The sequence below is a fragment of the Chroicocephalus ridibundus genome, chromosome 2 (assembly GCF_963924245.1).
Source record: "Chroicocephalus ridibundus chromosome 2, bChrRid1.1, whole genome shotgun sequence".
Taxonomy (NCBI): domain Eukaryota; kingdom Metazoa; phylum Chordata; class Aves; order Charadriiformes; family Laridae; genus Chroicocephalus; species Chroicocephalus ridibundus.
The window spans coordinates 155,054,900-155,080,247 of record NC_086285.1 but is presented as its reverse complement, the minus strand read 5'-3'; the positions used below and the strand labels follow the sequence as shown (position 1 = coordinate 155,080,247).

Genomic DNA, 25,348 nt, shown 5'->3' with positions numbered 1-25,348 from the left:
CTCCACTCTGTCCACTGTTTTCTACACGCTCTGCAAGCTCCCTCCCATCTTCTCTCCCCTCCCGCTTTTTCACTTGCCAAGCTGATTTCCCATTATTCCCCATTCCACAATACCCAAAGTCATTCACTCCTGCTTCGCTGCCTCTCTCCCTTCCTCTGTGACCTCGCTGTTGGTCGGAGGGGTGAATACCCAGCAGTAGGTGGTGAAGGGTGTAAACTGCAGATTATGAAGAATTTCTAACTTCAAAGCTCAAACTTTCACCTCCAGCACGGAGATACCATGTTCTCACTGGTTTTGCATTGATATATTAAACCACTTGGCAAATGGGAAATACTGCACAGAGAGTAGTTGGGAGAAAATCTGCATCATAATCATGACCTTTCTCACCTGTTTTTGTGTTTCCTCCTTTGTAGGCTATTTGCTGAATAGCTTCAAGAAGAGTCTCTTTTGTTTTATATGCATTCAATTTAAATTCTGTCCTGGGATCATCACTGAACTGAATTATTGCCACCTGTGCACACAGAAGATGCGTTCATTACTTAAGCACTACCCAGTGTATATGCAAAAAATAAGAGAATCAGCTCATTTAAAACAAGGACTTATCTTTTCACTTTACTTCATCCTTGAATAGAAGCCAGAAATTTTTCTCCTCTTTAAGAAATTTTCACTAAATAAAGTTCAATTTTACTCTCTGCAGCCTTGGCAACCACCTAACACTTTCTGGTTTAATTTTGCAGCAAACAGGATGAGAAAAGTAATACCCACTTTGGCAAAAGCACTCTCAATCAAGCCCAAAAGAAAAATCCTAGTTACAGCTGCTCACACGTGTACAGTTACTCATACACAGGACTGCAGGGACTTTATTAAGTCTCCATGAATTAATAGCTGCACAGAAGTAACTTAAGTTAGGGAGAAATACTGAAGCAAGTAATAGAAAGATGCAAGAACATACTCTGAAATATTGTCTCTCCCAAATATGACGCTACATGATCCAGACCCCGTATTTCAATACTATATGCTAAACCCCTACAACTCATAAAACATATATTGAACTTCATATTCTGTAAGTGGTGTCCCTGATTTAAAAGGAGCTATTCACATGCGTAAGCTTAAGCTTGTGCATAAGTTTCTGAAGCACCATGGACTATATTCTGAAAAAATAGCTGTATGGCAGGAAACAGTAAAAACTGAGCATTGTTAAGGGTTTGGACAAGTTAAAAATAATTTTCAATGTCATCCCAAATTGCATGTTATATAGGTAATACAGTAACATATTTGCGAATAATCTTTTCTGGAGCAGATTCAAGCATCTTTCTAAACAAACACATAAATACAACAATCATTGTAAACACCCTATTTCAAGCACTGTAGATTCTGTAGAGCATACGATCTTAAATAAATGAACCCTTAATTTTCCTTATCAGTGCCATTTTTAGGTTATTTAGAAGTAAACACCACAGTGAGTACCAATACCAAAAACATTAACACAACTTAAAGCTCATTAGAATGATTTAGAGGAGACTGAAATGATACTTAGCCTTCATGCTAGCAAAATTCTTATGAATTTCACCATACGGTGTGTATAAAAGAAGATACTGAGAAAATAAAAGCTATCCTAAAGGAGTTTGTATTTTCAAAAACAAAAATTTCTGAAATTATGTCAATTACTTTTTGATTCATTTCACTTCTGGTGTTAGTCTAAAATATTCCGTCGAGTCCATGCGCCCTCCGTCTATCTACATACTATTTACCTGCGTTCCGTCAGGACCAATCTTATCCAAAGCTCCAACAGTGCTATAGAGAAAGCTAATTATTTTATTGAAGTTGTCATCTCCAATACTCCATGACCCATCCACCAGGAATGCGAGGTCAGCTTTGGCTGCTTTGCACACTGAGAAAGAAAAGCAAGTATTTTGGAGTTAGAGCAATGCTTCAGCTCCTCATGGAATCTCATAAATCACTTAAGAAAATGCAACTGTCACGAAAAGCCCTTGTTTAATGTCAGTTAATAATGCTTTAGCAAACAGACCTGCTGGCATTGACTTCAGCGCAGGTGTAGAACCAGCCGAGCTCTGCACGGGGTGAATGGTCTGCACTGACACATCCTATCACAGAATACACTTCAAGGCCGTAACGGTTCTTTAAAACCTGGCTGACCATCTTTATGTTTATTTAGGTTGTTAAGTAAATTCACACAGGAACTCATACAATCCCAGACTCCTAGCATGACACAGTAAACGAGATGAGAAAATCTCGAGTGTGGAGGTTCCCAGTGGGAAACTGGTCCATTCAAAAAGTTACCCCAAGCTCCGTAGCGCCTAATGCTCACCCCCTTAACTACACTATTTAGGAGCAACACAGATTTCCCCCATCTCATCTTATTCCAGCATGTTCTTACGCAAAATGGCCTGCAGAACTGTACACCTGCTCACACAAGTTGCTCAGCCTTTCATGGGAACTGGGAACCTTCAACACTCTACAGAATCCACGTCTATTGCTTGGGGTCAGAAACGGTCTCAAAAGCAAAGTTACGTTTTTCAACATATTTCATCTTGAAGAAAAATGTTCATCTGAATCCAGGGAATGGGACAGGCAGATAAATACCTGTATTTCTCTTTTTCTGTTGATTACTCCTTGGATTAAAAAAAAAACCAACAACCATCTATCTCTGTACAGTTCTAAAACACACACGCAAGGTCTTTTTTTCTTCTGTACTTATGGATTAATTTCTCAATTACTATATGTTAGTTTGGTCCACTGACTTCTCGCTGATGGATTTGACCCTCAGTCTCCAACAACAATGCCCTCACAGAAATATTTATGAGATCTGTACAAAACACTACATGTTCAAATGATAAATAGAAGGAAGTCTGTATTTAAAGAGAGAAGAGACTGAACACGGCCAACACTTTTCTCATTATCTAAAGTAGATATATTTTTTTAAGTCACGCTGTTTTAGAAGTTTAATTACTCCTAGGATATCTGCTTCAGTTGCAAAATATGTATGGTTTAGGAGCTCTGGAAAAAGGAAGTCTCACACATATTAATTCCCCTTTCTGCAAATTTCAACAATCCAATAATGATGTCAGATTTTTGGCTCATTAAATTTAAGCCAGCTGCCTTAACAGTGTCACTGCAGCAAATGCATTTTGAAATATGATCCTCACAGGTCTAAAATAGTGTCAGAAGCAGAAAAACATTGCATCAACACCTTGAAATTATTGTAAACCCACACATGCAGCACTTACCCTCTTTTGCAGGAGGGATCGTAGGTGGTGGAGGTGGTGTCGAAGGTGTTGTTGGTGGTTGAGTTGGAAATGGTACTGGAGAATAAAAGGAAGGAATATTAAAAAATCCTTAAAAGCCCAATATATTTTATCTATATTAAAAACAGCATTTTCTAATCATCTTCAAATTTAAAATTCATTATCTCTAATCAACTAGTTATGCAACTGGAGAGAAACGTAGGTGAGCATGTGCATGTAATGTCCTCCTCTACTGACCACCTGAAAAAGGATAGTACTATTACAGAGCAATTAATGTCTGCACTTCAGTGTGAATGATACAATGATACAACTGAACTACTACTGGAACTACCCCTTTTGGGGTTCCCCCAGTGTAATAAGCCATGGGTCAGCCCCATTCTTGACCGAGTATCCATAATTCATTTTGCAAAAGGTCAGTGTCCTTTTCCTTTCTTCGTCACAGAAAGTAGGTCTCCACTTGAGGAGGAAGATATTAGTTCTGCAATCCAAAACACAAAGAGACAGGGCAAAAGCAAGCTTGTTCTGATTAAGATTTTCCTGAACTTGGTGGAAGACCTCGTCATGTTTCCAGCTAGAAACGCATTTCCTACCACAACTCTACAGGACTCTGGCTTTGTGCCTGCAGCAACGTCTACTAAGGTTATTATACAGAGTTTCTGAAACCTGGTTACTCTGTCTCATCCTTCTCCTGACAATACCCTTTGGAATGACAACGTCCCAGAGACCTAGCTAATTATATGATCGCTGATTGACAGCTTTGCTGAATGCAAGAGCTCTATTTAGTGCCTTCCAATCCAGTCTTGGCTGAATTCTCAGAGATAACATGCACGTATATTGACTTCCACACCTGTATCTGAGGAAAAGCTTCTGCTTTCTTTCAAGGGCATTTTATCCAATTTCTTTCAATGCAGTTAGCATAAGAAGCCACAGGTGACGTAATATCATTCCTTCAAGTAAGACTATGCTTGTTATTTGCTATAATATATGTTATGTTTATAGACAATGGATAGAGTTAGATACACAACTTCAGAAAAGGCACCTATCTGCGCGAAACATTAGTGCAAACAGGGTTCATTACAAGCCTCATGTCCATATCCAAACTGACTCCCAGTACAACTGATGTGGGTTTTCCCATTGGCTTCAACAAGAGAAAGGGCGAAGACTCTGAAACACCTACAAGAAACTAATGCCCAGGGCTTCCATGGCCACAGACAGACCAGGAACTTCCACTTAGAAAGGGTCACAACTGCAGTAAGGGGACTTCAAAGGCTGCTCTCTAAGTACCAGCGAGGTACAGGTCACCATGAAGAGTGTTTTCTTCTGAGGTGATACAATAATTTGTCTGCACCACAAACTATCTTTCTTAAATGGAGATGTAGGCTGCGGTGCGTTCCTCATGATGTCTCCATACTCACTGAACTGCAGAGCACACCAAATGCATTCCTCCAAAAAGCAGGTGAAACTTGGCTTGCTCCTGACTGCTCTGAGAACGAGCCCCGGACAACTGAGAAGTGGAGTCATGCCTCCGTGAAACCGTAAGCGTGAGACGGTTCACTCAAAGAGGAAAATTATAAACATTATCTACCCTGAGAGACAGGTAACAGCACTGTGGTGTATAGTAATGTATTATGAGAAGAGTATCGCTGAGATTGAAAATGGGCTCAAAGAAAGCTAGAAGATAATGTTAAAATATTCACTCTGATCATCCTGTATTTTGTTTTGCAGTATTTTGAACTCATGAGAGCAGAATCTTGCCTTCATAAACAGCTGGGAGATTTGGGGTTTTTGCCTGTCTTGCGTTACTGAGAACAGTAAAAAAGGTTGGTTGGCTGGTTGGTTGGTTGGTTGGTTTTAAAACACATAAGAAGATTGAGTATCAAAGTCCCATTTAACTGTAAATTACTTAGACACTGGTGAAATTTTACTATATAACAACAGCTGCAGGATACAAAACTTTCTCTGTATCTCTGCTTTGTTTTTCTGGATTCATTTTTTTTTTCCTCCACAAGGTCACAGATTTTCAGAGTATCCCCTAGTGGGGCTTTTTATGAAGAAAGCTAAACCATCCTCCCGGTTTCATTCGAAGTCAACACAGTTGGTGAATGTGACTTCCCAAGTAATACACAGCAGCGGTGTAAGAATCCTGCGCCTCTGTGGACAAGTCACAATGTCGTTGAAAAATTAAAAACTCAGCCAAAGGAAACTGCGTAGGAATAGCACATCAGTGGGCAAAGAGCAACACACGAGATGCAATCAAGCATTATCGCTGCTGGCTGAGCTCTGATCTATTTTACTCACATGTTGTCTCCATGATGCTTACAGCAGGGCCCTCTATCTCCTGAAGCTGTGTATGAACGCTGATTTTATATTCAGTTCCAGGCATCAGTTCAAAGAAACAATGTCTAGGCGTCCCTCCACCAAGATTTACCTCTCGCTTTTTACCATCTGGAATTATAAAAAGAAACCATTAAAACATACTTTCTTGTACTGTTTTATTGAACAATGTAATTTAAGTCTGAAACAAGAAGGGGATATGACAGCAGATGAAGGGCAAGTGGTCGACATATATTAATGAACTACATGCTGCCATATTTCTGGAAATTCACCTCTGTGCAGAGGTCTCTAACATTTCATCCCTCGTATTAAGTAGGAGCTGAGGGATGTGTCAGGCATCTGCAGGAAAAAAGATTAATTTCATCCCATGCACCGAAATTAATAAAAACCACTAACACTGTCATCAATGGGCTTTAGATCCGGTCCTAAATTATCAGAGTCTAATGAGGAACTGTTGCATTATGTAATTCTATGGCATCCTTTGTCTGTGCCACTGGTTCTCAGAGTCTGTAACGTGCTTAGTAACTGCAAGAGAGACTGAACTAGACATTGTATTCCAGCTTTCACTAGTACCTACTTCACAAGTTGGTTAAGGAATAGTATTTACAGGGTTCCAAAATTAACTCTGCTAAATTCTGAATTGGAAAACATGTTGACAATGGAAAAAGCCTGGACACTGGAAATAGCATGAGGTATATTTTAATAATAAGAAGAAAATCTTCAGCACAAGTCATAATCTGTAGCAGAAAGGAATGAAATACATGCAACTGATCTCACATTCTACAGAGTATATACAGAAAATGCCAAGTAGTCATTCACTGCCTGGGAAAAAACATCTGATGCTTATCAGGAGGTGTTACCCTAGTATAAAAATAATTGATCACTGTCTGAATGCGACACACACCCAACCTGACAATCAAAACTCTTCATGATAAATGTTAATAAGAAGCAATTGTTCGCACTTTAGCTCATTCTGCTCACATTTAGGCTCTTTTGGCTCAGTTAAAAATTCTGGCAATTCTATATGATGAAAGCAGAATGTTGGCTAGCACCCAGATGACAAAGAAATCTGCGCTGTCTTGTGCCAGCCAAGATCACAGCTATCTGAACAGCTTGTCTGTATTCCAGGCCTTCAAATAAACTATATCACCATCCATTCGCCGTTCCACAGAAAGGTCATTATTTTTTTTGCAAGCAAGTATTATTTTTCATTATACCTTTGATAGCTCCTATTAAATGTTATTAACTACACTTCTCTCAAGTTATCCAAGCTTCTAATTTGTCACCATTCAAAAGATCATTGATGTCTACTGAGGGTAAGAGAATTAGTCTGCACAAATAACAACTTCTCCATAACCTCTTCTGGCTACTCCTGAGAATCAGTGAGACAGAAGAGGCTGTAATTCACTTTCTACACAGTCGGTGCTAAAAGCATCACGTGTTGCCACATAAAAATATCTCATGCTTATCCAGATGAGTAACTGAATTCAACTGAGTTCAACTGAATGAGAACAGACAAAACTGGACCGCTGTTCTGAATCTGTGAGCATGGTCTGGATTGAATCAGAGCTTTCCCTACCCTTCTACTCTCCCTTTCGCATCCATCCTAATCCTACAGAGCTATCATTGATGGTTTATTTACAATTTTAGGTGTACTCAGTTCATCTTTTATCCATCTTCTGTCCCTCACACCAGTAAAAAACTCAGGTAATCTCCTATCTTCTATTGACAGATCAAACTCCCTCCCATAAAAAGTGTAAGTTATCAACATCTATTTGATGGAATGCTACTTCTACTCTAGAAACTTTCAATGTACACACAACTTTCTTCTGTCCATGATTCCCAGTATTTCAGGAGCCAGTTACAGGTCCAGCTGCATACAATTTCTTAACTTACACAATTGAATTTGCAGGGTTAGGCTATAGGTCCATATCTAATGATTTAGTAACTTACCCACAAGCGATTCTATAACTACCCTGTATGCAGTAGCATGTCTGTGGAGCTGCCACTGAGCACAGAGGCTAGTCATGCGGACTTGATAGGAATCCAGATTTGTCACACCCAGATACACTGCAAATTATATAACAAAAAATTAGTTTTACTACTCTAATAAGACATGCAAGAAAAACTGATGAATTATAGTGAAACACTTGCGTCATATCATTTGACAAATATAATTTCAGAAGTTGCTTTAAAAAAACGATGTCAAGAAAATCCAAAACAGGAAGGAAAATAAAAGTGAGTATTTAGACCAAAAGTTTGAAACTTAAGTCAGTTTAGTTAAGACTAAGTAATGAACACTGCTAAACTACAAATAAGTATAAAAATATCATTATAACAGCAATATTTCTGTCAAACTCTAATTTAAAATTGAGGATTAGATATATAAAGACTAAATCAACTTATATAGACAGAGCTAGAAAAACAATAGACTTTCCATGAAGGAGACTTAAATCTACTACACAAATACGTTTGGCTGATAAATAATAACATCTGCTTTACGATCCCAGTCTTGCCAACATCCAGCAGATTATTTTAAAGGCTGATACAGTCTGATTAAAAAAAAAAAGACTTTTATTTCAAGAAAGCAATTTGTACACAACTGAGAAAGTTTTCCATGGGAAAATTTATTTAGGGAGCTGCACAAAGCCATAGTTATAGCAAAAAACAGCCTGTAGAGATCTGAAGAGCATGAAATCATTCTTACAGGTTTTGGCTACGCCTGTTAGGGCATCACTGAAGCCTGTTGAATATGAAGCAAATACTTTAACACTGTACTCCGTTCCACTGAAGAGATTTAGAATGAGAATGGTATTAATATCATCCCCTACAAAGGTCTCCAATGCAGGACCAGGAACTGCAAAAAATGAAATAAATGCGAAAATCATTTGCTCATCCATTGAATTGGCAGGTAGTTAAAACAAATCTTAAGATGCATCCAAAATTACATGTGCTCCTACACTTACACTACTTTTTTGCCTTTTTTTTTTTTTTAACCATACACAAAAACAAACTCTGCTCAGTCCTTGCATGGATAGTAGCCACAACACACTTGGGAAATTCAACAGTGAGATTCATTAGGGCAGGGTTAGACACTGGCATCTGTTAAGACTCTTTTGTTATGCTTCAATGACTTACTACTGCCCTAAATAGGCAGCCAAAGATCTCCCCAGTTTGATGGTGTGCCAGGACCAACAGGGGGGACGCAGATGCCAGCCAGCAATACAGTCCCTAAGGGGTTCTTATACAACAGCATCATTTAACACTGTGCAAAAATGATAATGAAAATAGAAAAGAATAAAACTTTCCCAAATCAGAACTGCAAACAGCTCCTTTGTCACCTCTCAGCTGTTCTGGATACACTTCAGAAACCAGGCAACAGTATTGTCTTTGGACAGTCTTTTAGACCCTTAATGGTCACACATTTATATTTCGCTCTCAACAGAGGACCGCATTTTTCTAAAGAAATTTGAAGGAGCTTGAGTGCCTTCTCCAGCTGCAATGTGCAGGTGGGCAAGGGATGCAGCACACGCAAAATGGGCAATGTTTTTTGGGGAGGTGTAGGTTAAGAGTAAAAGTCAAGGGAACTAAAGCTTTGTTTGCATCGTAAGGGGAAGGAAGCTGAAGGACAGGAGAAGACAGAAAAGAGGAACAGGAAGAGAGCAAAGGTAGTCTCTGAAATAAATAGAAAGAGTCATGATAAAATGACACAAAAAGACAGAGTGAAAGAGTTGGGTTTGATCCACCTCAAGATGGTATATCTAAAGGGGAATCTTACTGCTGCCTACACCTACCTAATGGGAGGGTGTGGAGGAGGAGGAGACAGAATGTCTTCTGAGGCAAACAGGAAGATGGTAAGAGAAAACAGGCAAAATTTGCAACATGGGAAATTTTGATTAGATATTAGGACAAACAGTTTCATGGCAAAGGTAGTCAAAAACTGGAACAGATGCTTAGAGAGGTTTTGAAATCTCCATCCTTGGAGATATTACAAACTCAACTGGACAAGTTCCAGTAAACCTTGTTCCAAGCTGGCCCTGTTTTGATCAGGGAGTTGGACCAGATGACCTCCAGAGATCCCTTCCAACCTGCGTCATTCTGTGACTATGAAACTTTCATATTCAAAACCTGAGACACTTAAGTTTATAGCACTTTCAAGGTTGTAACTGCAACTGTCAGTTTTAAGTACAAAATTCAGCAAAAGACGATGTCAAGGCATTGTACAGTCAAAAACAAATGACAAAAATAATCAGTTTAAAAACTCACTGTTGATAGGTTTATAGACAATTCTGTAACCCATTGTGGGTGATGGTGGGGCATCCCAACTGATGCGTAATCTGTTGTACCATTCATCTGACACACGTAAATTCCTAGGAGCAGACAGCGGTACTAAAAAGAAACCAAACTGAGCTTTCACAAGTTTATCTCATACAAGCACAAGCATAAAAGTCAAGACACGCACATGTAAATAGTGCCATACCCAGTTCCCTTAGATTTACATGTAAAATTGCCAGGATTAAAGCCTATAATCAAACTCATCCTTGGCATTACGCCAGTGGATTACTGTTGATATATTTAAGAAAGTTATACCAATTACATTACCAATATACATATATATATAGTATATATACCAATATACTAATTACAAACTTGGTTCAACAAACAATGAATTTTCAAATTAATTTCCAACTTTGTCCCTATGTTTTATTAAAAATGCAAGACAATTCAGAGATAATTATCTTTTATCTTGTTTCTTTCAATCCAAATGCACTACAGTTTTTAATGTACGCTCTCATGCTCTTATGAACACTTAATGCTTTCAAAGGGAATTAAAGGAATAATTTACCAATGATTTAAGTGTCTACGCAAATAGCAATTCATTTTAGGCAGAAATTATGTAAATTAGGAGAATAATTCCATAAAATTATACTATCATGACTAACAGTGCACAATGAGATGATTTTTTACCAATATACAGTAGAGAGGGAACTTCAACCACAGCTGAGTAATCTTTTGGTACTTGGTCAGAACTCTAGAGATAATGCAATCACTTTTATAAAAAGCTGAGCAGCATTTCTAATGACCTTTAGGAAGTAATGATCTCACACAAAAGAAAATCTAACAGCACAATGGTTGGTTTGGTGCTATTCCAGCAGGCATTGTTTACTTTATTTTCTGCATTAGTTGGTTTGTCCTTGGTGGGCTATCTATCAAGGACTTACCAGCTTTATTACTCAACAAGGTTCTGCAAGCTCACAGGATCTGAACATAAAATACAATCTGTCAATTAGAAGGAACCCGTTGTTTATAAATCAACGAACTGAGATTAATATAAAGCTCAAGTCATATAAGTCACGCAAAATAAGCCCACATTTATACTAAAATATATTACTACAGCCAAGGAAAAAAGGCCAAAAGAGTAAGCCTTTCTTCATGCATATCCTGGCCAAAGACAAGCAGAAAGTTTGTACTTACGAGTTTTGCCAGGAGCTGAGACGCTGACTCCTTCCCCATCAGCATAGATGGGAGTGATGGTAACTTTGTATTCCGTGTCCGACAGCAGAGGCTGAAGCAGAAGAGTGTTTTGTCTCCCAGGCACCATTACCTGGATGGTCAGAAAAACAGAAACAATCAAGCTTAAGGATTACGGCCAAAATCTTTTTATATCTTACACCACATTCCACTAGTACTGCTGTATAGCTTGCATTTTTAAATATTTCTGATGCTCTATGGTAAAATAAAATAACTCAATTCTCCCCCCTGTTAATCGGTCTATTAGTTATATCTGAGTAAAATCAAAAGGAGAATGTGCCTATGGGATAATACAGTTTTATATTAAACCTATGAGCCACAACAGCTCCATAAACCACTGGGACTATACAGATGGCTAGTATTTAAACAATTTTACTGCACAGACAAAATAAATCCTCTTATTGTATTTATTCTTGGCATGAATATAATTGCCCAACACTATGCCAATTAATAAAGGTTGATTTTCTCTGGAAGAAAGGAAAAGGAATTCAGGGGATCAGGAAGCATGAACTGAGCAAGCAGGAATAAAACACATTTGTCCCATTGGCATCTAGTCTGGAGACAAGGAAATGAAGGTAGCTATTTAGGAGACAAAGTAGTAGGACATCCCACACATAGCAAAGGATCCCAAACTATCACGAAACAGGGAAGGCTCTGCAGCACAAATCCAACCTGGTAACCCAGTAGAAGTAGAGAAGCTGTAGAAATTGTAGAAATCCTCCAGGCAGTTTTGGCTGTGCTAGAGTAAATGTTTCAAACCGCTGAATTAAGTGCTGCTTCTTTTAATACAGTACAAGGTTTCCCCATAAGCAGCTATTTCTGAAACTCTTCAATAGATTACTATATTGTAGCCAGAACAAAAACTAGTATCACAATAGTGGTGGTAGAAGTGCCCAAGTAAAGCCTTGCAATCTTTTAACTTGTCAGTAAAATTTTAACCTCAGAGAGCCTCCAAAGACCGAATGGGAAGTACCTAACACATGGAGGGGACGTGGTAAAAAAAAGAAACCAGTTCTGTGTCTCCTGCACCAAACCTGAGCTCTGAAGTGACGTTGTTGGAAGCAACAGTCACAAGGACTAATCTCATATTTTGGATCCTCCCGGGCCCATGTCCATTATGCCAATCTATCAGCTGAGCCAGAACCTCGTATATTTGGCAAGCAGTTGAGAGACCTACAAGGCCTTTAAACTCGGGGGAAAAAGCAGAAACTGAGCCTAAAAGTGTTTTGTTCTTTCAAAGAAGACTGATGCATGTGATGATGGCAGAGCAAAATCTTCTGAAGCATATACTCAGAAGAGAAACCTCTTACCAGTTTTAACGCTCCAGGATACGTTCCAACTACTTCTAATTTTGGAAAGTCATACACAGAAGGAAATTAATCTAGTACACCCAGGTGTTGAGACTTGTCAAAAAAGTACTTCATTCATTGATCAAAACTAAACAAAACCATCTAGAGACGTGTGTATGAAAGATTCGCGTGCTAAGCTCTTCCATACACATACTCAAAACACACAAACCAAATATCTGAAAAAAGAACAACCAACTTTTTTGGGGTTTTTTTAGGAGATTTTTTTTAGGAGAGTTTTTTTTAGGGATGCAAGCATTGAGAACTCTCTCTTTTCCACGTGTGCGCATCCAAGATCTACAGAACAACACAGTTTTCAGCAGTGAGAAACATTCTTGGCTTTAAGGAAGAAAAAAAAAAGTGATCCTTCCAGTATGTACAGCACACCCAAGGACATACATGCAATTTAGGGTCTGACCCTTCTGTAATGAAAAGTATTCTATTACATTTTCTAGTCCCTGATTTTCAGCCAATTGCATCAAGGATTAAAAAGCTTATTAATATTTTTATGGAAAGGGAGGAGTAACTGAAATTTATATCACTGAAATCAGAGCCAAAAAACTTAAGCATCCACCACAGAATTGTCACGCTATAGTATATTTAAGCCCAAATTCCACAAAACTTTTGTGTTCTGCTTAAGAAATGTACTTAAAGATATAAAAGCTCCCCTAAAAATTGAACGTCTGTGTCATTTTTTTGGCATCTGGTTGCACCTCTCAGGTGCTTGAAGCCCCATGATAAAATACATTCCTTCCACTTAAAATGTGCTTAAAATTTAAGTATAATCTTACGTCATTCCATATTCAGTAAAATATTTATGCATGGGATTAATTTCAAAGATGAAACATGTGGTTAATCTGTTTGCTGAATTGTGACCAACGACAGTAAGACTTGAGAGTGTAAGTAAAATCAAATAATTTGCAGAATTAGAGCCAAGATACCTACCTAATCTTGCAATTGTAGAATATTCTTGAATGAACTTTTGAGTCAATTCTAATATTCTTCTGACAGCCAGAATCTGAACAACTTTCCTACAGTTTTAATTTCCTTTTAAAATAACAGACGTTGAATACTAAAACAGAACCACATTTATACCATCCAACTAAATTTGATTAAGCTTCCCAGAGCTGCAGAGTAAATCTGGGATCTGAAATGAAGAGCCTTTGGGTTATTGTCAGAAGACTAGTACAACTTGTGTCATTATGCTGTGCAAGTTTGCCACTGTATTATATACTATACTATCATACAGTCGAGATAAACTCATAAAGCATGTTTTCCAGTCCAAAAGGAAACCACGACACTGAAAGTTCACTTTCAGATTAAAGTTGAAAGAGACGGCTAAAAAGTAGTTTTCTACCAAGGTCTCATAAAAGATGAATGAAACCAAAATAAAAGGAGACTGATTCATATTTTTCTAGAAAAATGATATTCAGCTAACTCCTTTTAATATTTTTTTATTGATGTAATCTGATATAGGGCTAAAAGCGTCATCAAAACCAATATCCCATATTTTCAATATAACTATTCTATGAACAGAAGTGAGTCACATGACAGACACAGGAGAATGACATGGGGAATATTTTTGCATTCTGAGCTAATTACTAAGAAAACAACCTCAAACTACACAATTTAATCTCTTAAATGGATCTACATAGAGCTATGTTAAAATTTTATAACAGTTTTTGTGGAAACCAAGCACTACAATATTAAGATTTCCCCAACTGTTTTAAAAAAAAAAAAAAAAGGAAGAAAGCACTTGGCCTGAAATTATTTCAAAAACTGTGAAATTTTAAAATAATACAGCTAAGCCTTCTTTTTTTTTTAATATTTGCTATACACACAAAGAGTACATGTAGTAGTCATTCTTGCAAATATTTTTCAAATCTTGATCACCAGAAACTTTTTTTTGTGTAAGACAATTTTAATTTTGATCATCACATGGCATTAGAAAAATAACAAATATTCTTAAGCACTTAGATTTAAAAGTGCTGTCCTTATTGTAACATGTTCCGGTTAACAAGCAATGTGGAAACTCTGCATTTGAACTGTAATTACATTGCTTTAGCATAAAATGAGACTTTTAGGGAAGGAGCAAAATTGCTGAAGAAGAAAACCAATTACTTAAGATTGACCTGTACAAGCAGTTAAGAGTTGTTAATACACAATCTAAGGATAAAAAAGGGCCGAGGAGTAAAAAATCCCAAAACACCAAAAAACACCCCCAAAACTTAGACAGATTTTAAAAATACAGGGAAAGGAGAACTGGCAGCTAGCCTTTTAATTATGACTTCTTTAAATAGAGTCTGGGCCTGTGACTGGGCCTTGATCTTACATTTGACTGCTGTTGCCTGCCGTGCAGCAGGTGCTATACGATTAAAACTTTGAAGTTCAGTCTCACAGTCATACCAAACGTGGACCTTTTACTAATTGCAACAGGAGTGTCATATAAGGAGAGACCATGCCTTAGCAATTATTAAACAAACTTTTCAAGCTTATGAAGCTATTCACAAAACCCATACAGACCATTCTTACCGCTTCTTCAGCACGGTCACCTTTCGCAGTGAGATAGGTCACTCTGAACTGCTGGACATTGTAATCTGAAATGTCCCATATCACCCTCAGACTTGAGGTTGTTTCATCATCTATAACAAGGTTTCTGATTCCTGTTCGAAAAACTAAAGCCCAAAATATTTAATTAATATTTTCTTAATGCTATTTTTAGATTTAAAATTGTGCTAATTATCACCAAGTAGCTGAAAGCTCTACTGAGATCACAATGGGTCTGCAGATCCATGGTGGGACAAACCCATACAGTTCAGTCACACTTGGGCTTAATAACATAAAAACTTTAACCATTTAATAAAATAATAGTTATCCTATACTGCCATTATCATATATTACCCCATCTGCTTTGTTTATATTATTTGGCTCATGGAGCTTTGGAATAATCAAAGCTCCACTGCAGCTAGTATGCTACAGAAGAGAAATAATCCAGAACTGTTTTTACTTAGAAGTCAGTCTTCTAATTCCAGGGAAAACAAACAGAACACTCAAAACTAAACAAAATTCTGAAGAGTTTCCAAGCTCGTATTTATAAAGGGAAAGAGAAAAGAGAGATGAATATTCCAAATTAGTTTCTCTATTTGTATGTAATACCACTGGTATCATTCAGAATCCCTACGCTGTGTTACAGGTTGGCTCCACACACGGCATGTGCAGGATATGGCCGTATAGAGAAAGGTGGTGCAGGAGCATGATAGTACTTTTCACCGGTGACGTCTCTTGCCTGGGACAGATCCTTCCACAAGATCTGCCATGGCAGTGTTCTGACCGCATGGACCATCAGGAACTGGGGTTATCAGCTCCTCGGTAGCATCACAGCTCTCTGCCCCTAGATCTGGGTGTGCTTGTGGGGAGCCTTAGTTCTTTGCGTTCAGCATTTAAACTGTTGACATTTGTTTTGTTTACCTGCTGTAGTGGGCTTAGAAGTTGTGGTACTGGTAGTAGACGCAGTGGTAGGTATTGTGGTAGTCCCGGCAACTGAAAAACAATACTCTGCTCACTAACAATTCAACAAGACATGGAAGAAGTCACAGTGTTTCTCTTGTGTTTCTAACTATGACAATGAAACTATGTGCTCACACCTACAAGCATCCCACACATTTCAGGCATTTCAGAGACTACAAGGGAACTATTCATTTAGTTTACTTTAGGCACACGTATTTGCAGGATTAGCACTCGGACCTACAGATAAGACTTCATTTTAAACTGTACAATTAAATAAGAATGCATATATTTTCCCACATTTCTGGCTAAACTATGCATAATGACTTCCACTTTGACCACTTGTTAAGGTTGTCAGATTAATTGAATTGAGGGCTATTTAAGGATGCTTCACTTCCACCCAAGTCAAAACCAGAAAGTGCGCTCAGCAACACCGGGCAATACCAGCATCATGTGGATGGGGAAGGGCTGCTTCTCTTACCAGAAGGTTCAAGATTAAGACTGCAATTAAATTCCTAAGATTGAAATAAATTTTTGAATTTACACATGAAAAATATCATTGTTTACTTAACCGGGTCACTATCTGTAAAAAGAGAGTAATCTAACTGAAACGCTGGCCGCTGTTTTGATTATTAACTATAAAATATACTGTACATGATTTTCAAGTTTTATCTTTGTTACTTCCATGTTAATAACACAGGATGCCTGTGTAAGCTTTTTGGACCACTATTTCAGCCAAGAGCGAATTCACTTCTAGCAAGTATAAATTACATAAATGAGAAAGAAAGGGGTATATTGTAAATGCCAAAGATTTTAAATGAAATCCTTGTAAATTATTTACTTTAAAACATTTATTCCCTCCCCACAAAATCGAATGTATCTTCTCACAAGGAACCTTAGTCAAAGACTAAATATTGAAATGTAGGATGGAAGAGTATCTACACAGATCCAGAGGTTATTGATACCACAGCTCAACATAAGGAGCCAAACCATCATTTTGATTCACTGCCATCTATCACATAGTACTAAAGAAGAAAGAAAAAAATACAGTCTGCAAAGCCCTCCTGCAACACCACCGCATTCTTCAATATTATAGCTACCCAAAGATGGACTATATTTTAAATTTAAGATATATGCATTAAATTTAAATCCCTTAAACAACTCTAAAAATTACAATCAAGAGTTTGTCTTACATGTAGCTCCAAGAACAGCAACAATTTCACTTTCAGTTTCATCATCAAAAACTGCCAGCAAAGAAACTTCATATTCTGTGTTGGGCAACAAACCCTCAATAACATGACTGTCTGCATCTCCATTTACGACAACCTAAGTAACACAGCAAGATTAAAGAAAATCAGTTCTGCATTTGATGAATTTATATGAATTGACCGCAATGGAAGAAGGAAAATGGATTCTCATTTAAAATAAATGAAATCTACACTCAAATCTGCCCAAAGAATTTATTAGCTATGTTGAAACAAAAAGTACCACAGACTACAACTGGAAAAAACACTGTTAAGAATACTCCAAATTTATTTATTATTTTGTGGCTGGCTTGATCATTCCAATGTGTAGTCTTATACTTTCACCCACATCTAATTAATTGCTAAAGCTGACCATATGCATTGCATTTGCAAATCACTAAAATTCAAAATATTCATCAACGAAAGCAACATAACAGGCTAGATGAACTTTCATTCATATTTCTACCATTCAAGCGCTGTTATGACAAATGTATTCGGCACCTCCACAGCCTTACAAAATGCTGTTTGTTCACCAGAATTATAACCTGAGTTATGGTCCCACACATCTGAATGTGACTTGAAAGAACATTTGCTGAAGACTTGGGGATTAAGGAGATGTGCTGATGAGAAGTTTGCTATATGATGTGATGTTTGAAACAGGAATTTTCCTTATTTCTACCTATGACAGCAGCAGAAGATTCACATGTGCAATGTTAAATGTTAAGCAGAAGGTTTCACTTCAGGTTTTTGTGTGTTTCATTTATTTTATTTGAAGGGATCAACAGATGGGCAGGAGCTGGAGCTAAAGGGACTGTAAAGCACAACGCAACAAGCCTGAGCAGTTTATTCTGGTGAAATGGGCTGACTGGTTTTGGGAATAGTTTTTAGGTTATGCACGCAGATGCTACAATAAAATAATCTTTCTCTAGGATAACACTGGCAAGTTGTTAAAGTTGGCCACTGTATACACAGAATCAAAGTAAGACTTATAATGGAAATCAAACAATAGATATATGCTGCATAAAATTTACTACAGCAGTTAGTAGAAACAGTGAGTCACACTTTATTCTTTTAATTACCACAGGAGATTTCCTGAGTTGGTCCTGGGGAAGAGGGACCCATAAAACAATCATAGACCTTCTGAACTCAGATACCAAAAACAAAAGCAGAAAGGAATGAGCTGGGGCCATGCCTTCCACAACTATCAAATAATGAATTAGGCATCCCATGCTGCACGCTTTCTGGCACAGATTTTCTTGGGAAAATTTCCGAAACAAGCCTGAGTGAATTTAGCTGTATACTAAGTAGGTATAAGTAATACCTTCCTTTCCAATACTCCAGAGCCTCTAGTCATACATGAAATCATTATGAAATATCTATACATAGTTACTATCTTACACATAACTTTGGCATACTTTCTGAAGCATAACTTCCATCACCCTCCACTCCCTGCTAATTTAGCCCACAGAGAAGACCACAAAAAAAAGAACACAGAGTGCTGAACTTCCAAGTAGAGAGGACAAATCACAGAAGCAAGAACAGTAACAAGCGCGCGAGTATAACAGCATGCATTCTTTACCGTAACCTAGAAATAAAAGGTCACTCTTACATTTATTCTGGCTCTTAAGCGCTAACACCCCACTAAACGCTCCTCACCCATCAGCAGTGTGGGTGAAGTAAGCCGAGAGGTGTATAATTCTCACCACCACCCCCTGACCCCACTCAGCTAATTGGCAAGTTGGGTCTTGGGAGAAAGACAGAGGGAGTGCGTGTCATTTCTCTGCATGACTGATCACTTAGCTGGGAAAGGAGCTTAAAGAGGCAACAGCCCGGAGGTATTGTGCTATCCTAGGCCTGACCCCATTAGAGAGGTCACACGAGGAGAACAAGAAAGCAGCTCGGGTATTTTTAATATTTCAATGTACTAAAATATTAGGGCCTGCAGCAGTTCTTGGTGAATACAATGAACAAATGGAACCTTAACAGTTCAAATATTTCTTGATATTCTCACACTCAAAGAACACAGATATAGATCTCACTTAAAAATGCAGATGGCTTGAAGGGATTCACTGACAGCCACTCACTGGAACTTAAACAGAAACTAATCAGTTCACCTACTGCAGGAGAAAATGCTAGGGGATGACCTGTGTCCACTCACTCATCTGCCAACTACTTCTTTTTCCCCGCTCACTCCTGTAATTTCTTTCTTTCTTGAGTGACTACCTCTCGCCAGGTGAAAGGAAGGAAAGAATCTGGTTAAGCTAAATTCACAGAGAAAATGCCACATAACCTAAGCAGGAATGACTGCTTTCTGCCCTAATGGATGACAAAATGATCCATGAAACCTGGGGCCAGGGGGAAAATGTCATCTTCCCCACTGAGTTCTGTACCCAAATAAACAGTTTGCGGATGTGGCCTCTCTTCACAGTGCTGACGCCAAGAGAACAAGATGTTTGAGACAGCCGTTAAAGATTGAAGAGTACAAAAGAAGTTAAAAGAATGAGTAAAGAAAGAAAGAGAGAGAAAAAAGAAATGAGACAGACTACGAAAGACAGAAATTTGGGAAAGGGAGAGAAAGTGTCTGTCTTTTTCTACCTGGAAAAAGAGAACAAGCTAGGAAAAGCTAAAGAAATGAAAAAAATCATTTAAAAATTCAGACAGATGAAAATGGCACTATGGAGAAGACATATAAGGGCATAGAGCAAAAAATACAACATCAAAAAAGGAGAAAGAACCGTAACGAGGAATAAAGGAAAAAATCTAATAAATTAACTATGTGTAAACTTTTCCCTTTGTGACATTACATAACTAAGTCTTTACAGGCAATTTTACCGTGGCCAGCACATTAGACAGGTGTGGAGCCTTATGTGAGGATATCACTCCTCTGGCTCAACTACTGTTATCATCTTCACAGCAAAGTGAAGAACATGAACCTCTAAAAACTGAAGTATTATCAAACAGCAATGCTAGCTCTGTGGCAACTGGGACATTAGAGATTAGCTCGATTATTCACAAAACATCTTTTCTTTCCTCACTTCCTCTTCAAAAAGAAACTGGAATATTGGTTTGATTTTTGGTTTAGAGAGCTTTGCAGTGGGGCAGATTTTTCTGTAAGTCAACTGGCCATATTTAATTGGCAAAAGTTGCAGCATAGGTGTCCCCAGAATGGAATTCTCTCTTCCATTTCACACCCTCAGAAAGTCAAGGCAACTCACCTCTTCAGAATCCCCCCCATCCAAAGGAATCCATGCCAATCTGTAAAAAGCAATATCTGAGGAGGTGGGCTTCCAGCTGACCCTAAAACTATCCGTCGATGCTTCATCAATTTCTAGATGCTGCGGAGCTGGAACTCTTTCTGCAAAATATTATGCAAAAGAAAAGCCAGAAAAGTAAGGTCAAGCACATACCATTTTATTTGCAGTTTGTTACAAAGAGCATAACATGGGAGGTAGACCACAAAGGCACTACAGATTCTTTCCACGCTTATTTGTGTGCAACCATAGGGAAGTGGTTTTGTAGTGGGGTGATGAGAATACGCACAATACATGCTCTTTATCAACTCTAACTGGACAAGCTTCCTTGTCCTCTCTCTGCTGAAGAAGCTCCATGCAACCCTCGCTCCCCTTCCTTTGCTTAGAGCTCTGGGCAATAACGCTCTTCTCTTTTTCTCTATCTCAAAGCAAAGTCCCAGTCTTTGTCCTTTCCAGAGACTCTGCGTGCGTTTCCATTTGCAGTTTGCATGTAAGTATCAACCTCTTGTTCTGTACATGTATGTTCTCCTTCCTTTTCCACCTCATGTTTCTCTTTCCTCCCGCAGAGTCCTTCTCTTCCCATTGTTATGTTCAAAAGCAGTGCTAAGTGTCATCAGCCATTTGTTTAATACACAACTTGCAGAACTACAGCTACAGAAACCAAAACTGTGCTAAACACACTACAGGAACCTCAGATGTATTCTGTCTTCTCCTCTGTTTCCAGTTTCTCCGTATGTAAGTTTCTACCCTTTATTGCCAGATAGTTCACTGGTTAAATGTATGATTCAAAATTCATCACCCTTCAGCTGGAGGGACAAATGCCATCACATTGAATGATGCTTCAGAAAACTGGGGAGACAAACACTTTACTACCTAATTGCAATAAAAAATGCTTTAAAATGGCTGACTGGAAAGACTTAACAAATGAACTTTATCCACGTAAATGTTTTCATGATGTCAAGAGATTACTCCCACGAGTAAGGATGCAATTGGACCCATAGTAAGGGAGCGAAGAAGCTGAAAACTCCAATGAAAAAAACAGAAAGCATTCCATACATCTGAATTCACAGCCAGAGACACTCACTGTTACTGGTCTTACTTTCCAGTAAAGTAAGAAAGTATAAAAATTCTTCTTGGAAAGCCTTCAAAAGTTCTGCAATACTTACTTGTGGTAAAGCTGCCAGTAAGTGGTTCAGATTGTCCTTCATCATACAGGGAGAAAATAGCAACAGTGTACTCGGTAAGGGATGTCAGGCTTTTTAGAGTATGGGTTGAAACACGACCAACTTCCACCTAGAGAAAGCATAATTTGCAATAGATATTGATCGTACACTTTACATTATCAGTGTCTGAAATTCTGCTGGGTAATAATGATACGGAAAGAAAACGTCATGTAATTAGTAGAGAAATTCTGTGAAAACTACGAACAAGTATTAATTTAGGGCCATAAAAGCTGACAAAAATCAATTAACATAGACAAACTAGAGAAAAAGAAAATTTTGTTTATGACAAACTAAGGAAAAGGAGAATTCAGCCTTAGTAAGCTTAACTCAGCAGCTAACATATCAGCACTGAGTATTCAGGGGATTCACCCAGAAGGGGAACGAACTTTTGGGGTTATTGAACCTAGTCCCTTATTATGGATAATCATTGCATAAGCCATTATGTTTAACATTTTTCAAGAGAAAAAAAATGACAGTTTCATCTGGTCTCTATCCAGGCTGCAGTTAATGTCACTCACTTTGCCAGGGATATAAAACTCAAAGCTGTATAAACTGACAGTTTACCAGTCCAATTATTCAGTGTCACGTTAGCTCGGCACCACAGGGCAAATGCTACCAACGCAAAGCAACAAAAAAGTGCCACTTGCTCTTTGAACAGACATAAAGGAAACAGGTGGATAAAAAACTATTGAGCATTCACTCACACTATAAAGCATATTACCACAAGCCTGAGATATTCAAACACCATTGTCATGACTACAGCCAGACTTATTATCTACATTAAGGGTAATCAACGGGAAGAGGTCAAGTGATTTCTAATTTAAATTTTAAGGGCTTAGCAGAAAGAAAAGACACTAAATATTGCACAAGTATGCTCTCTTCTAAACTCAGGAACAGTTTCTTCAGATTTAATACAAATATTCCCTCTTGTATGGATGAAAGGCCAGATATGTCCCAGAAGAAACATAATTACACATAAGTACTATTAAAGACTTCTTTGGAGGGCTGTTGTCCATGACAACTTATTTTATAGGGGATCTGGCCTGTTTTAATAATCAGACCCATAGTGCAATTATTTTTTTTAAACTTTTCTGTATTTTTTCAGATTCTGTATCAATATCATGCCATCCCATCCCATCTTTCATTCTATCACAGAATTCATGCTGCTAGATACTATTATAAAGCACCTTTAGAAACAAGGCATAACTAAATACTGCATAAGTAAATTACTAAATGCAAAATTCTGAGTTAGAACATCTTGGTATCATCTTATCATTCTGGTCAAACCAAATCCTGTTTCTAGGAAGCAAGTTTTCAATATATAATTAAAGCAATATATGTTAAGAAAATGTGGCAAAGTCTTCAGATAGTCTCTTTGAAGGAGCTTGAGTCCATGACGCATGATATATTGAAAGACCTGTTATGAGGACTGAATCAAGAACGAATATTTCCATACCACACATTTAGTCAAGATCCTGCACCTGCAAACCATTGGTCACTTGACTACTTTCCTTCAGTTTATGTGCGCCAGCAATGGCTGTTCTGGTATGTAAGAAGTTCAGAGTACTGTCCCCCACAAGTATGATCCACTCCAAATGTATATCCGATATTAAACAAACTCTTATTTGCACTAAATTTCAGAATTATTTAGCAAATCTTTTGTTACAGCTTGCAAGGTACCTTTTCTTTATAAAAGTCATCTTTAATAATTACAGAAGTTTGGGGAGTTCTGAGATTGGTTGAGGGAAGGGAGGAGCTAATAATTTACCTCATTGGTTTCTGTTCCATCTGTTTTAACGTACATAATGCGATAGCCGTTCACATTTTTGGAAGCAGGATCCCATGTTAACTTAGCACTACTGTGTCCAACGTCAGAAAATTTCAAGTTTGCTGGTGGACTTAGAGGCACTTAAAAAAGAAAGAGATAAAACCATGAAAGTGATTCCAGGTTTTAGCTGTGAAATTTTTCATGTCTTGAAAATAAACAACATTTTTTCCATTCAAAAATTTGTATCACCGATACTTATATTAATAGACCTACATCAACGGAGCTACACAAGTACTTAAAGGCAGGTAAAATGGCTTAGCTTTTTGCTGAAACAGAACTTTCAGTCTTGCTAAGTGCGTCTCAACTAATACTGAAAAAGAAAGAAATTACATTATTGTTCATAGCAGATATCATAGCAAGATCTAACCTCCACAATAAATTTGTGTAAATTAGTTTAATTCAACTAGATCTTCATCCTGTATGTATTTGTTTTCCGTGAGTATCCTAGCAAAAATATTTCATGATAGTAGTATTTCGGCAAAAAAACTTTCTGAATCCTAAAAGTCCCTGACATAAATAGCTCTGAAGACCTCCAAAGATGCTAATTTTTTTAACTCTGCTTAACTTTTCCTCTTTTCTTACACAAAGAAGCTGTTTCCTAACAGCAACTCCAGTTAAAGCCATATTTATATACTATATACTCCTTGACTGTCCTGAGCTGAAGGAAAACAATGTCACTCAAGACAGTCTCAGACTGCAGCCACTTTTCTTTCACACCAGAGAAAGCATTTTGTGCTGTCTGTTACTCTCAGAAGTAGGTTCTGTACTAGCCCAACATCTGCTAATTTCCTCAGAATTGTGACACCTTTCTCTATCCATCCTGCCTTCACACAGGCACTCCTCACCAATCCATGTGGACAGATAAATATCAGCACTTCAGAAGCTGTTTCGCCTCACACAAGAGCACATGGGAAAAAGCAAAAGATAAAACCCCCATATATTATGTGGGATCTTTATTCAGGCCATATATTAACTCAGAATCTGCAAGCAAACACCTAACCAGCTTAGGAACAGTCAACTTGGTTATGAGGAAAGAAAAGACGGGAACACATTGGAATTGTATTAGATGGGTTTGCCACACTTTCTGGCATTCAATATATTCCTCAGAGTCTAGCAAAGGGAGTATCACGTGCTGGCTTTCCTTTCTACTCTCTGTCAGTCGTGGAATGCGCTTCATTTCACCATCCAGGCCATACCACAAAATGCTTCAGTCTCAGCTTTTTCCTCTTGGAATCAACCTCCTGACAACGTTGCTCTCAACCAGACAGGCAGTCCCGCTGCCAGAGTTATGTGATATTTACAGTGAGTCTCGGATAAATCCTCACCCCAAAAAGAAACTCCACCCCAGAATGAGCTGGCTGATCATGCCTCTGGCACAGACAAAGGTTTCACTACAGCAACTGCAATGATACAGCGTGTAGAATAATATTATTTACTAAATACAGAATATCAGATACTACATGTAAAATTACTGCAAATTAGGTAGATCACTCTCCAGGCAGATATATGCTCCAGGAAGAAAATACTAGGTAGCCTGTTCATTACCTGGGAGCCAGAAATAATCACGCTGAAAATAAAAATAAAATTAAAAAAAAGTAGCTTAAATCCAAATTCAGCCAGGGAAGATGTCACCGTTGAACGCTGACCATGGGGGACAGGTGGGCTCACTAAGAGCTTTCTTTCCTCCCACAGTGCCCCACTGCCTCATCAGACATTTGTTAGAAAGCTTGTTAGAAGAGACCTTATTTGAATAGCTGCATATGGAAGGTTAAAATCAATCTTCTTTCATATTACAGTGCTAAAGATCAGTTAGAGCTGCC

At 38.0% G+C, this 25,348-nt stretch overlaps 1 protein-coding gene across 8 annotated transcripts in view; it reads right to left on the bottom strand.

Annotated features, from left to right (window-relative positions):
* The window catches only part of COL14A1 (collagen type XIV alpha 1 chain), a 134,594-nt gene that overhangs the window by 53,697 nt on the left and 55,549 nt on the right, over positions 1-25,348 (bottom strand). For 5 of the 8 annotated variants that reach the window (XR_010070071.1, XM_063327463.1, XM_063327466.1 and 2 more), the window contains 14 exons: positions 23,469-23,608; positions 21,644-21,770; positions 20,442-20,581; positions 17,176-17,308; positions 15,947-16,018; positions 15,002-15,153; positions 11,076-11,205; positions 9,867-9,989; positions 8,308-8,457; positions 7,554-7,670; positions 5,565-5,711; positions 3,249-3,323; positions 1,752-1,891; positions 388-511 (listed from right to left, as the gene is read on the bottom strand). Coding sequence is in view for 7 of the 8 variants with exons in the window: in XM_063327463.1 (XP_063183533.1) it covers positions 388-511; positions 1,752-1,891; positions 3,249-3,323; positions 5,565-5,711; positions 7,554-7,670; positions 8,308-8,457; positions 9,867-9,989; positions 11,076-11,205; positions 15,002-15,153; positions 15,947-16,018; positions 17,176-17,308; positions 20,442-20,581; positions 21,644-21,770; positions 23,469-23,608 (1,770 nt within the window). In the remaining variant the exon portion in view is untranslated. The remainder of the gene's footprint in view (positions 1-387; positions 512-1,751; positions 1,892-3,248; positions 3,324-5,564; positions 5,712-7,553; positions 7,671-8,307; positions 8,458-9,866; positions 9,990-11,075; positions 11,206-15,001; positions 15,154-15,946; positions 16,019-17,175; positions 17,309-20,441; positions 20,582-21,643; positions 21,771-23,468; positions 23,609-25,348) is intronic. The other 3 variants (XM_063327464.1, XM_063327465.1, XM_063327469.1) reach the window with 3 other exon arrangements.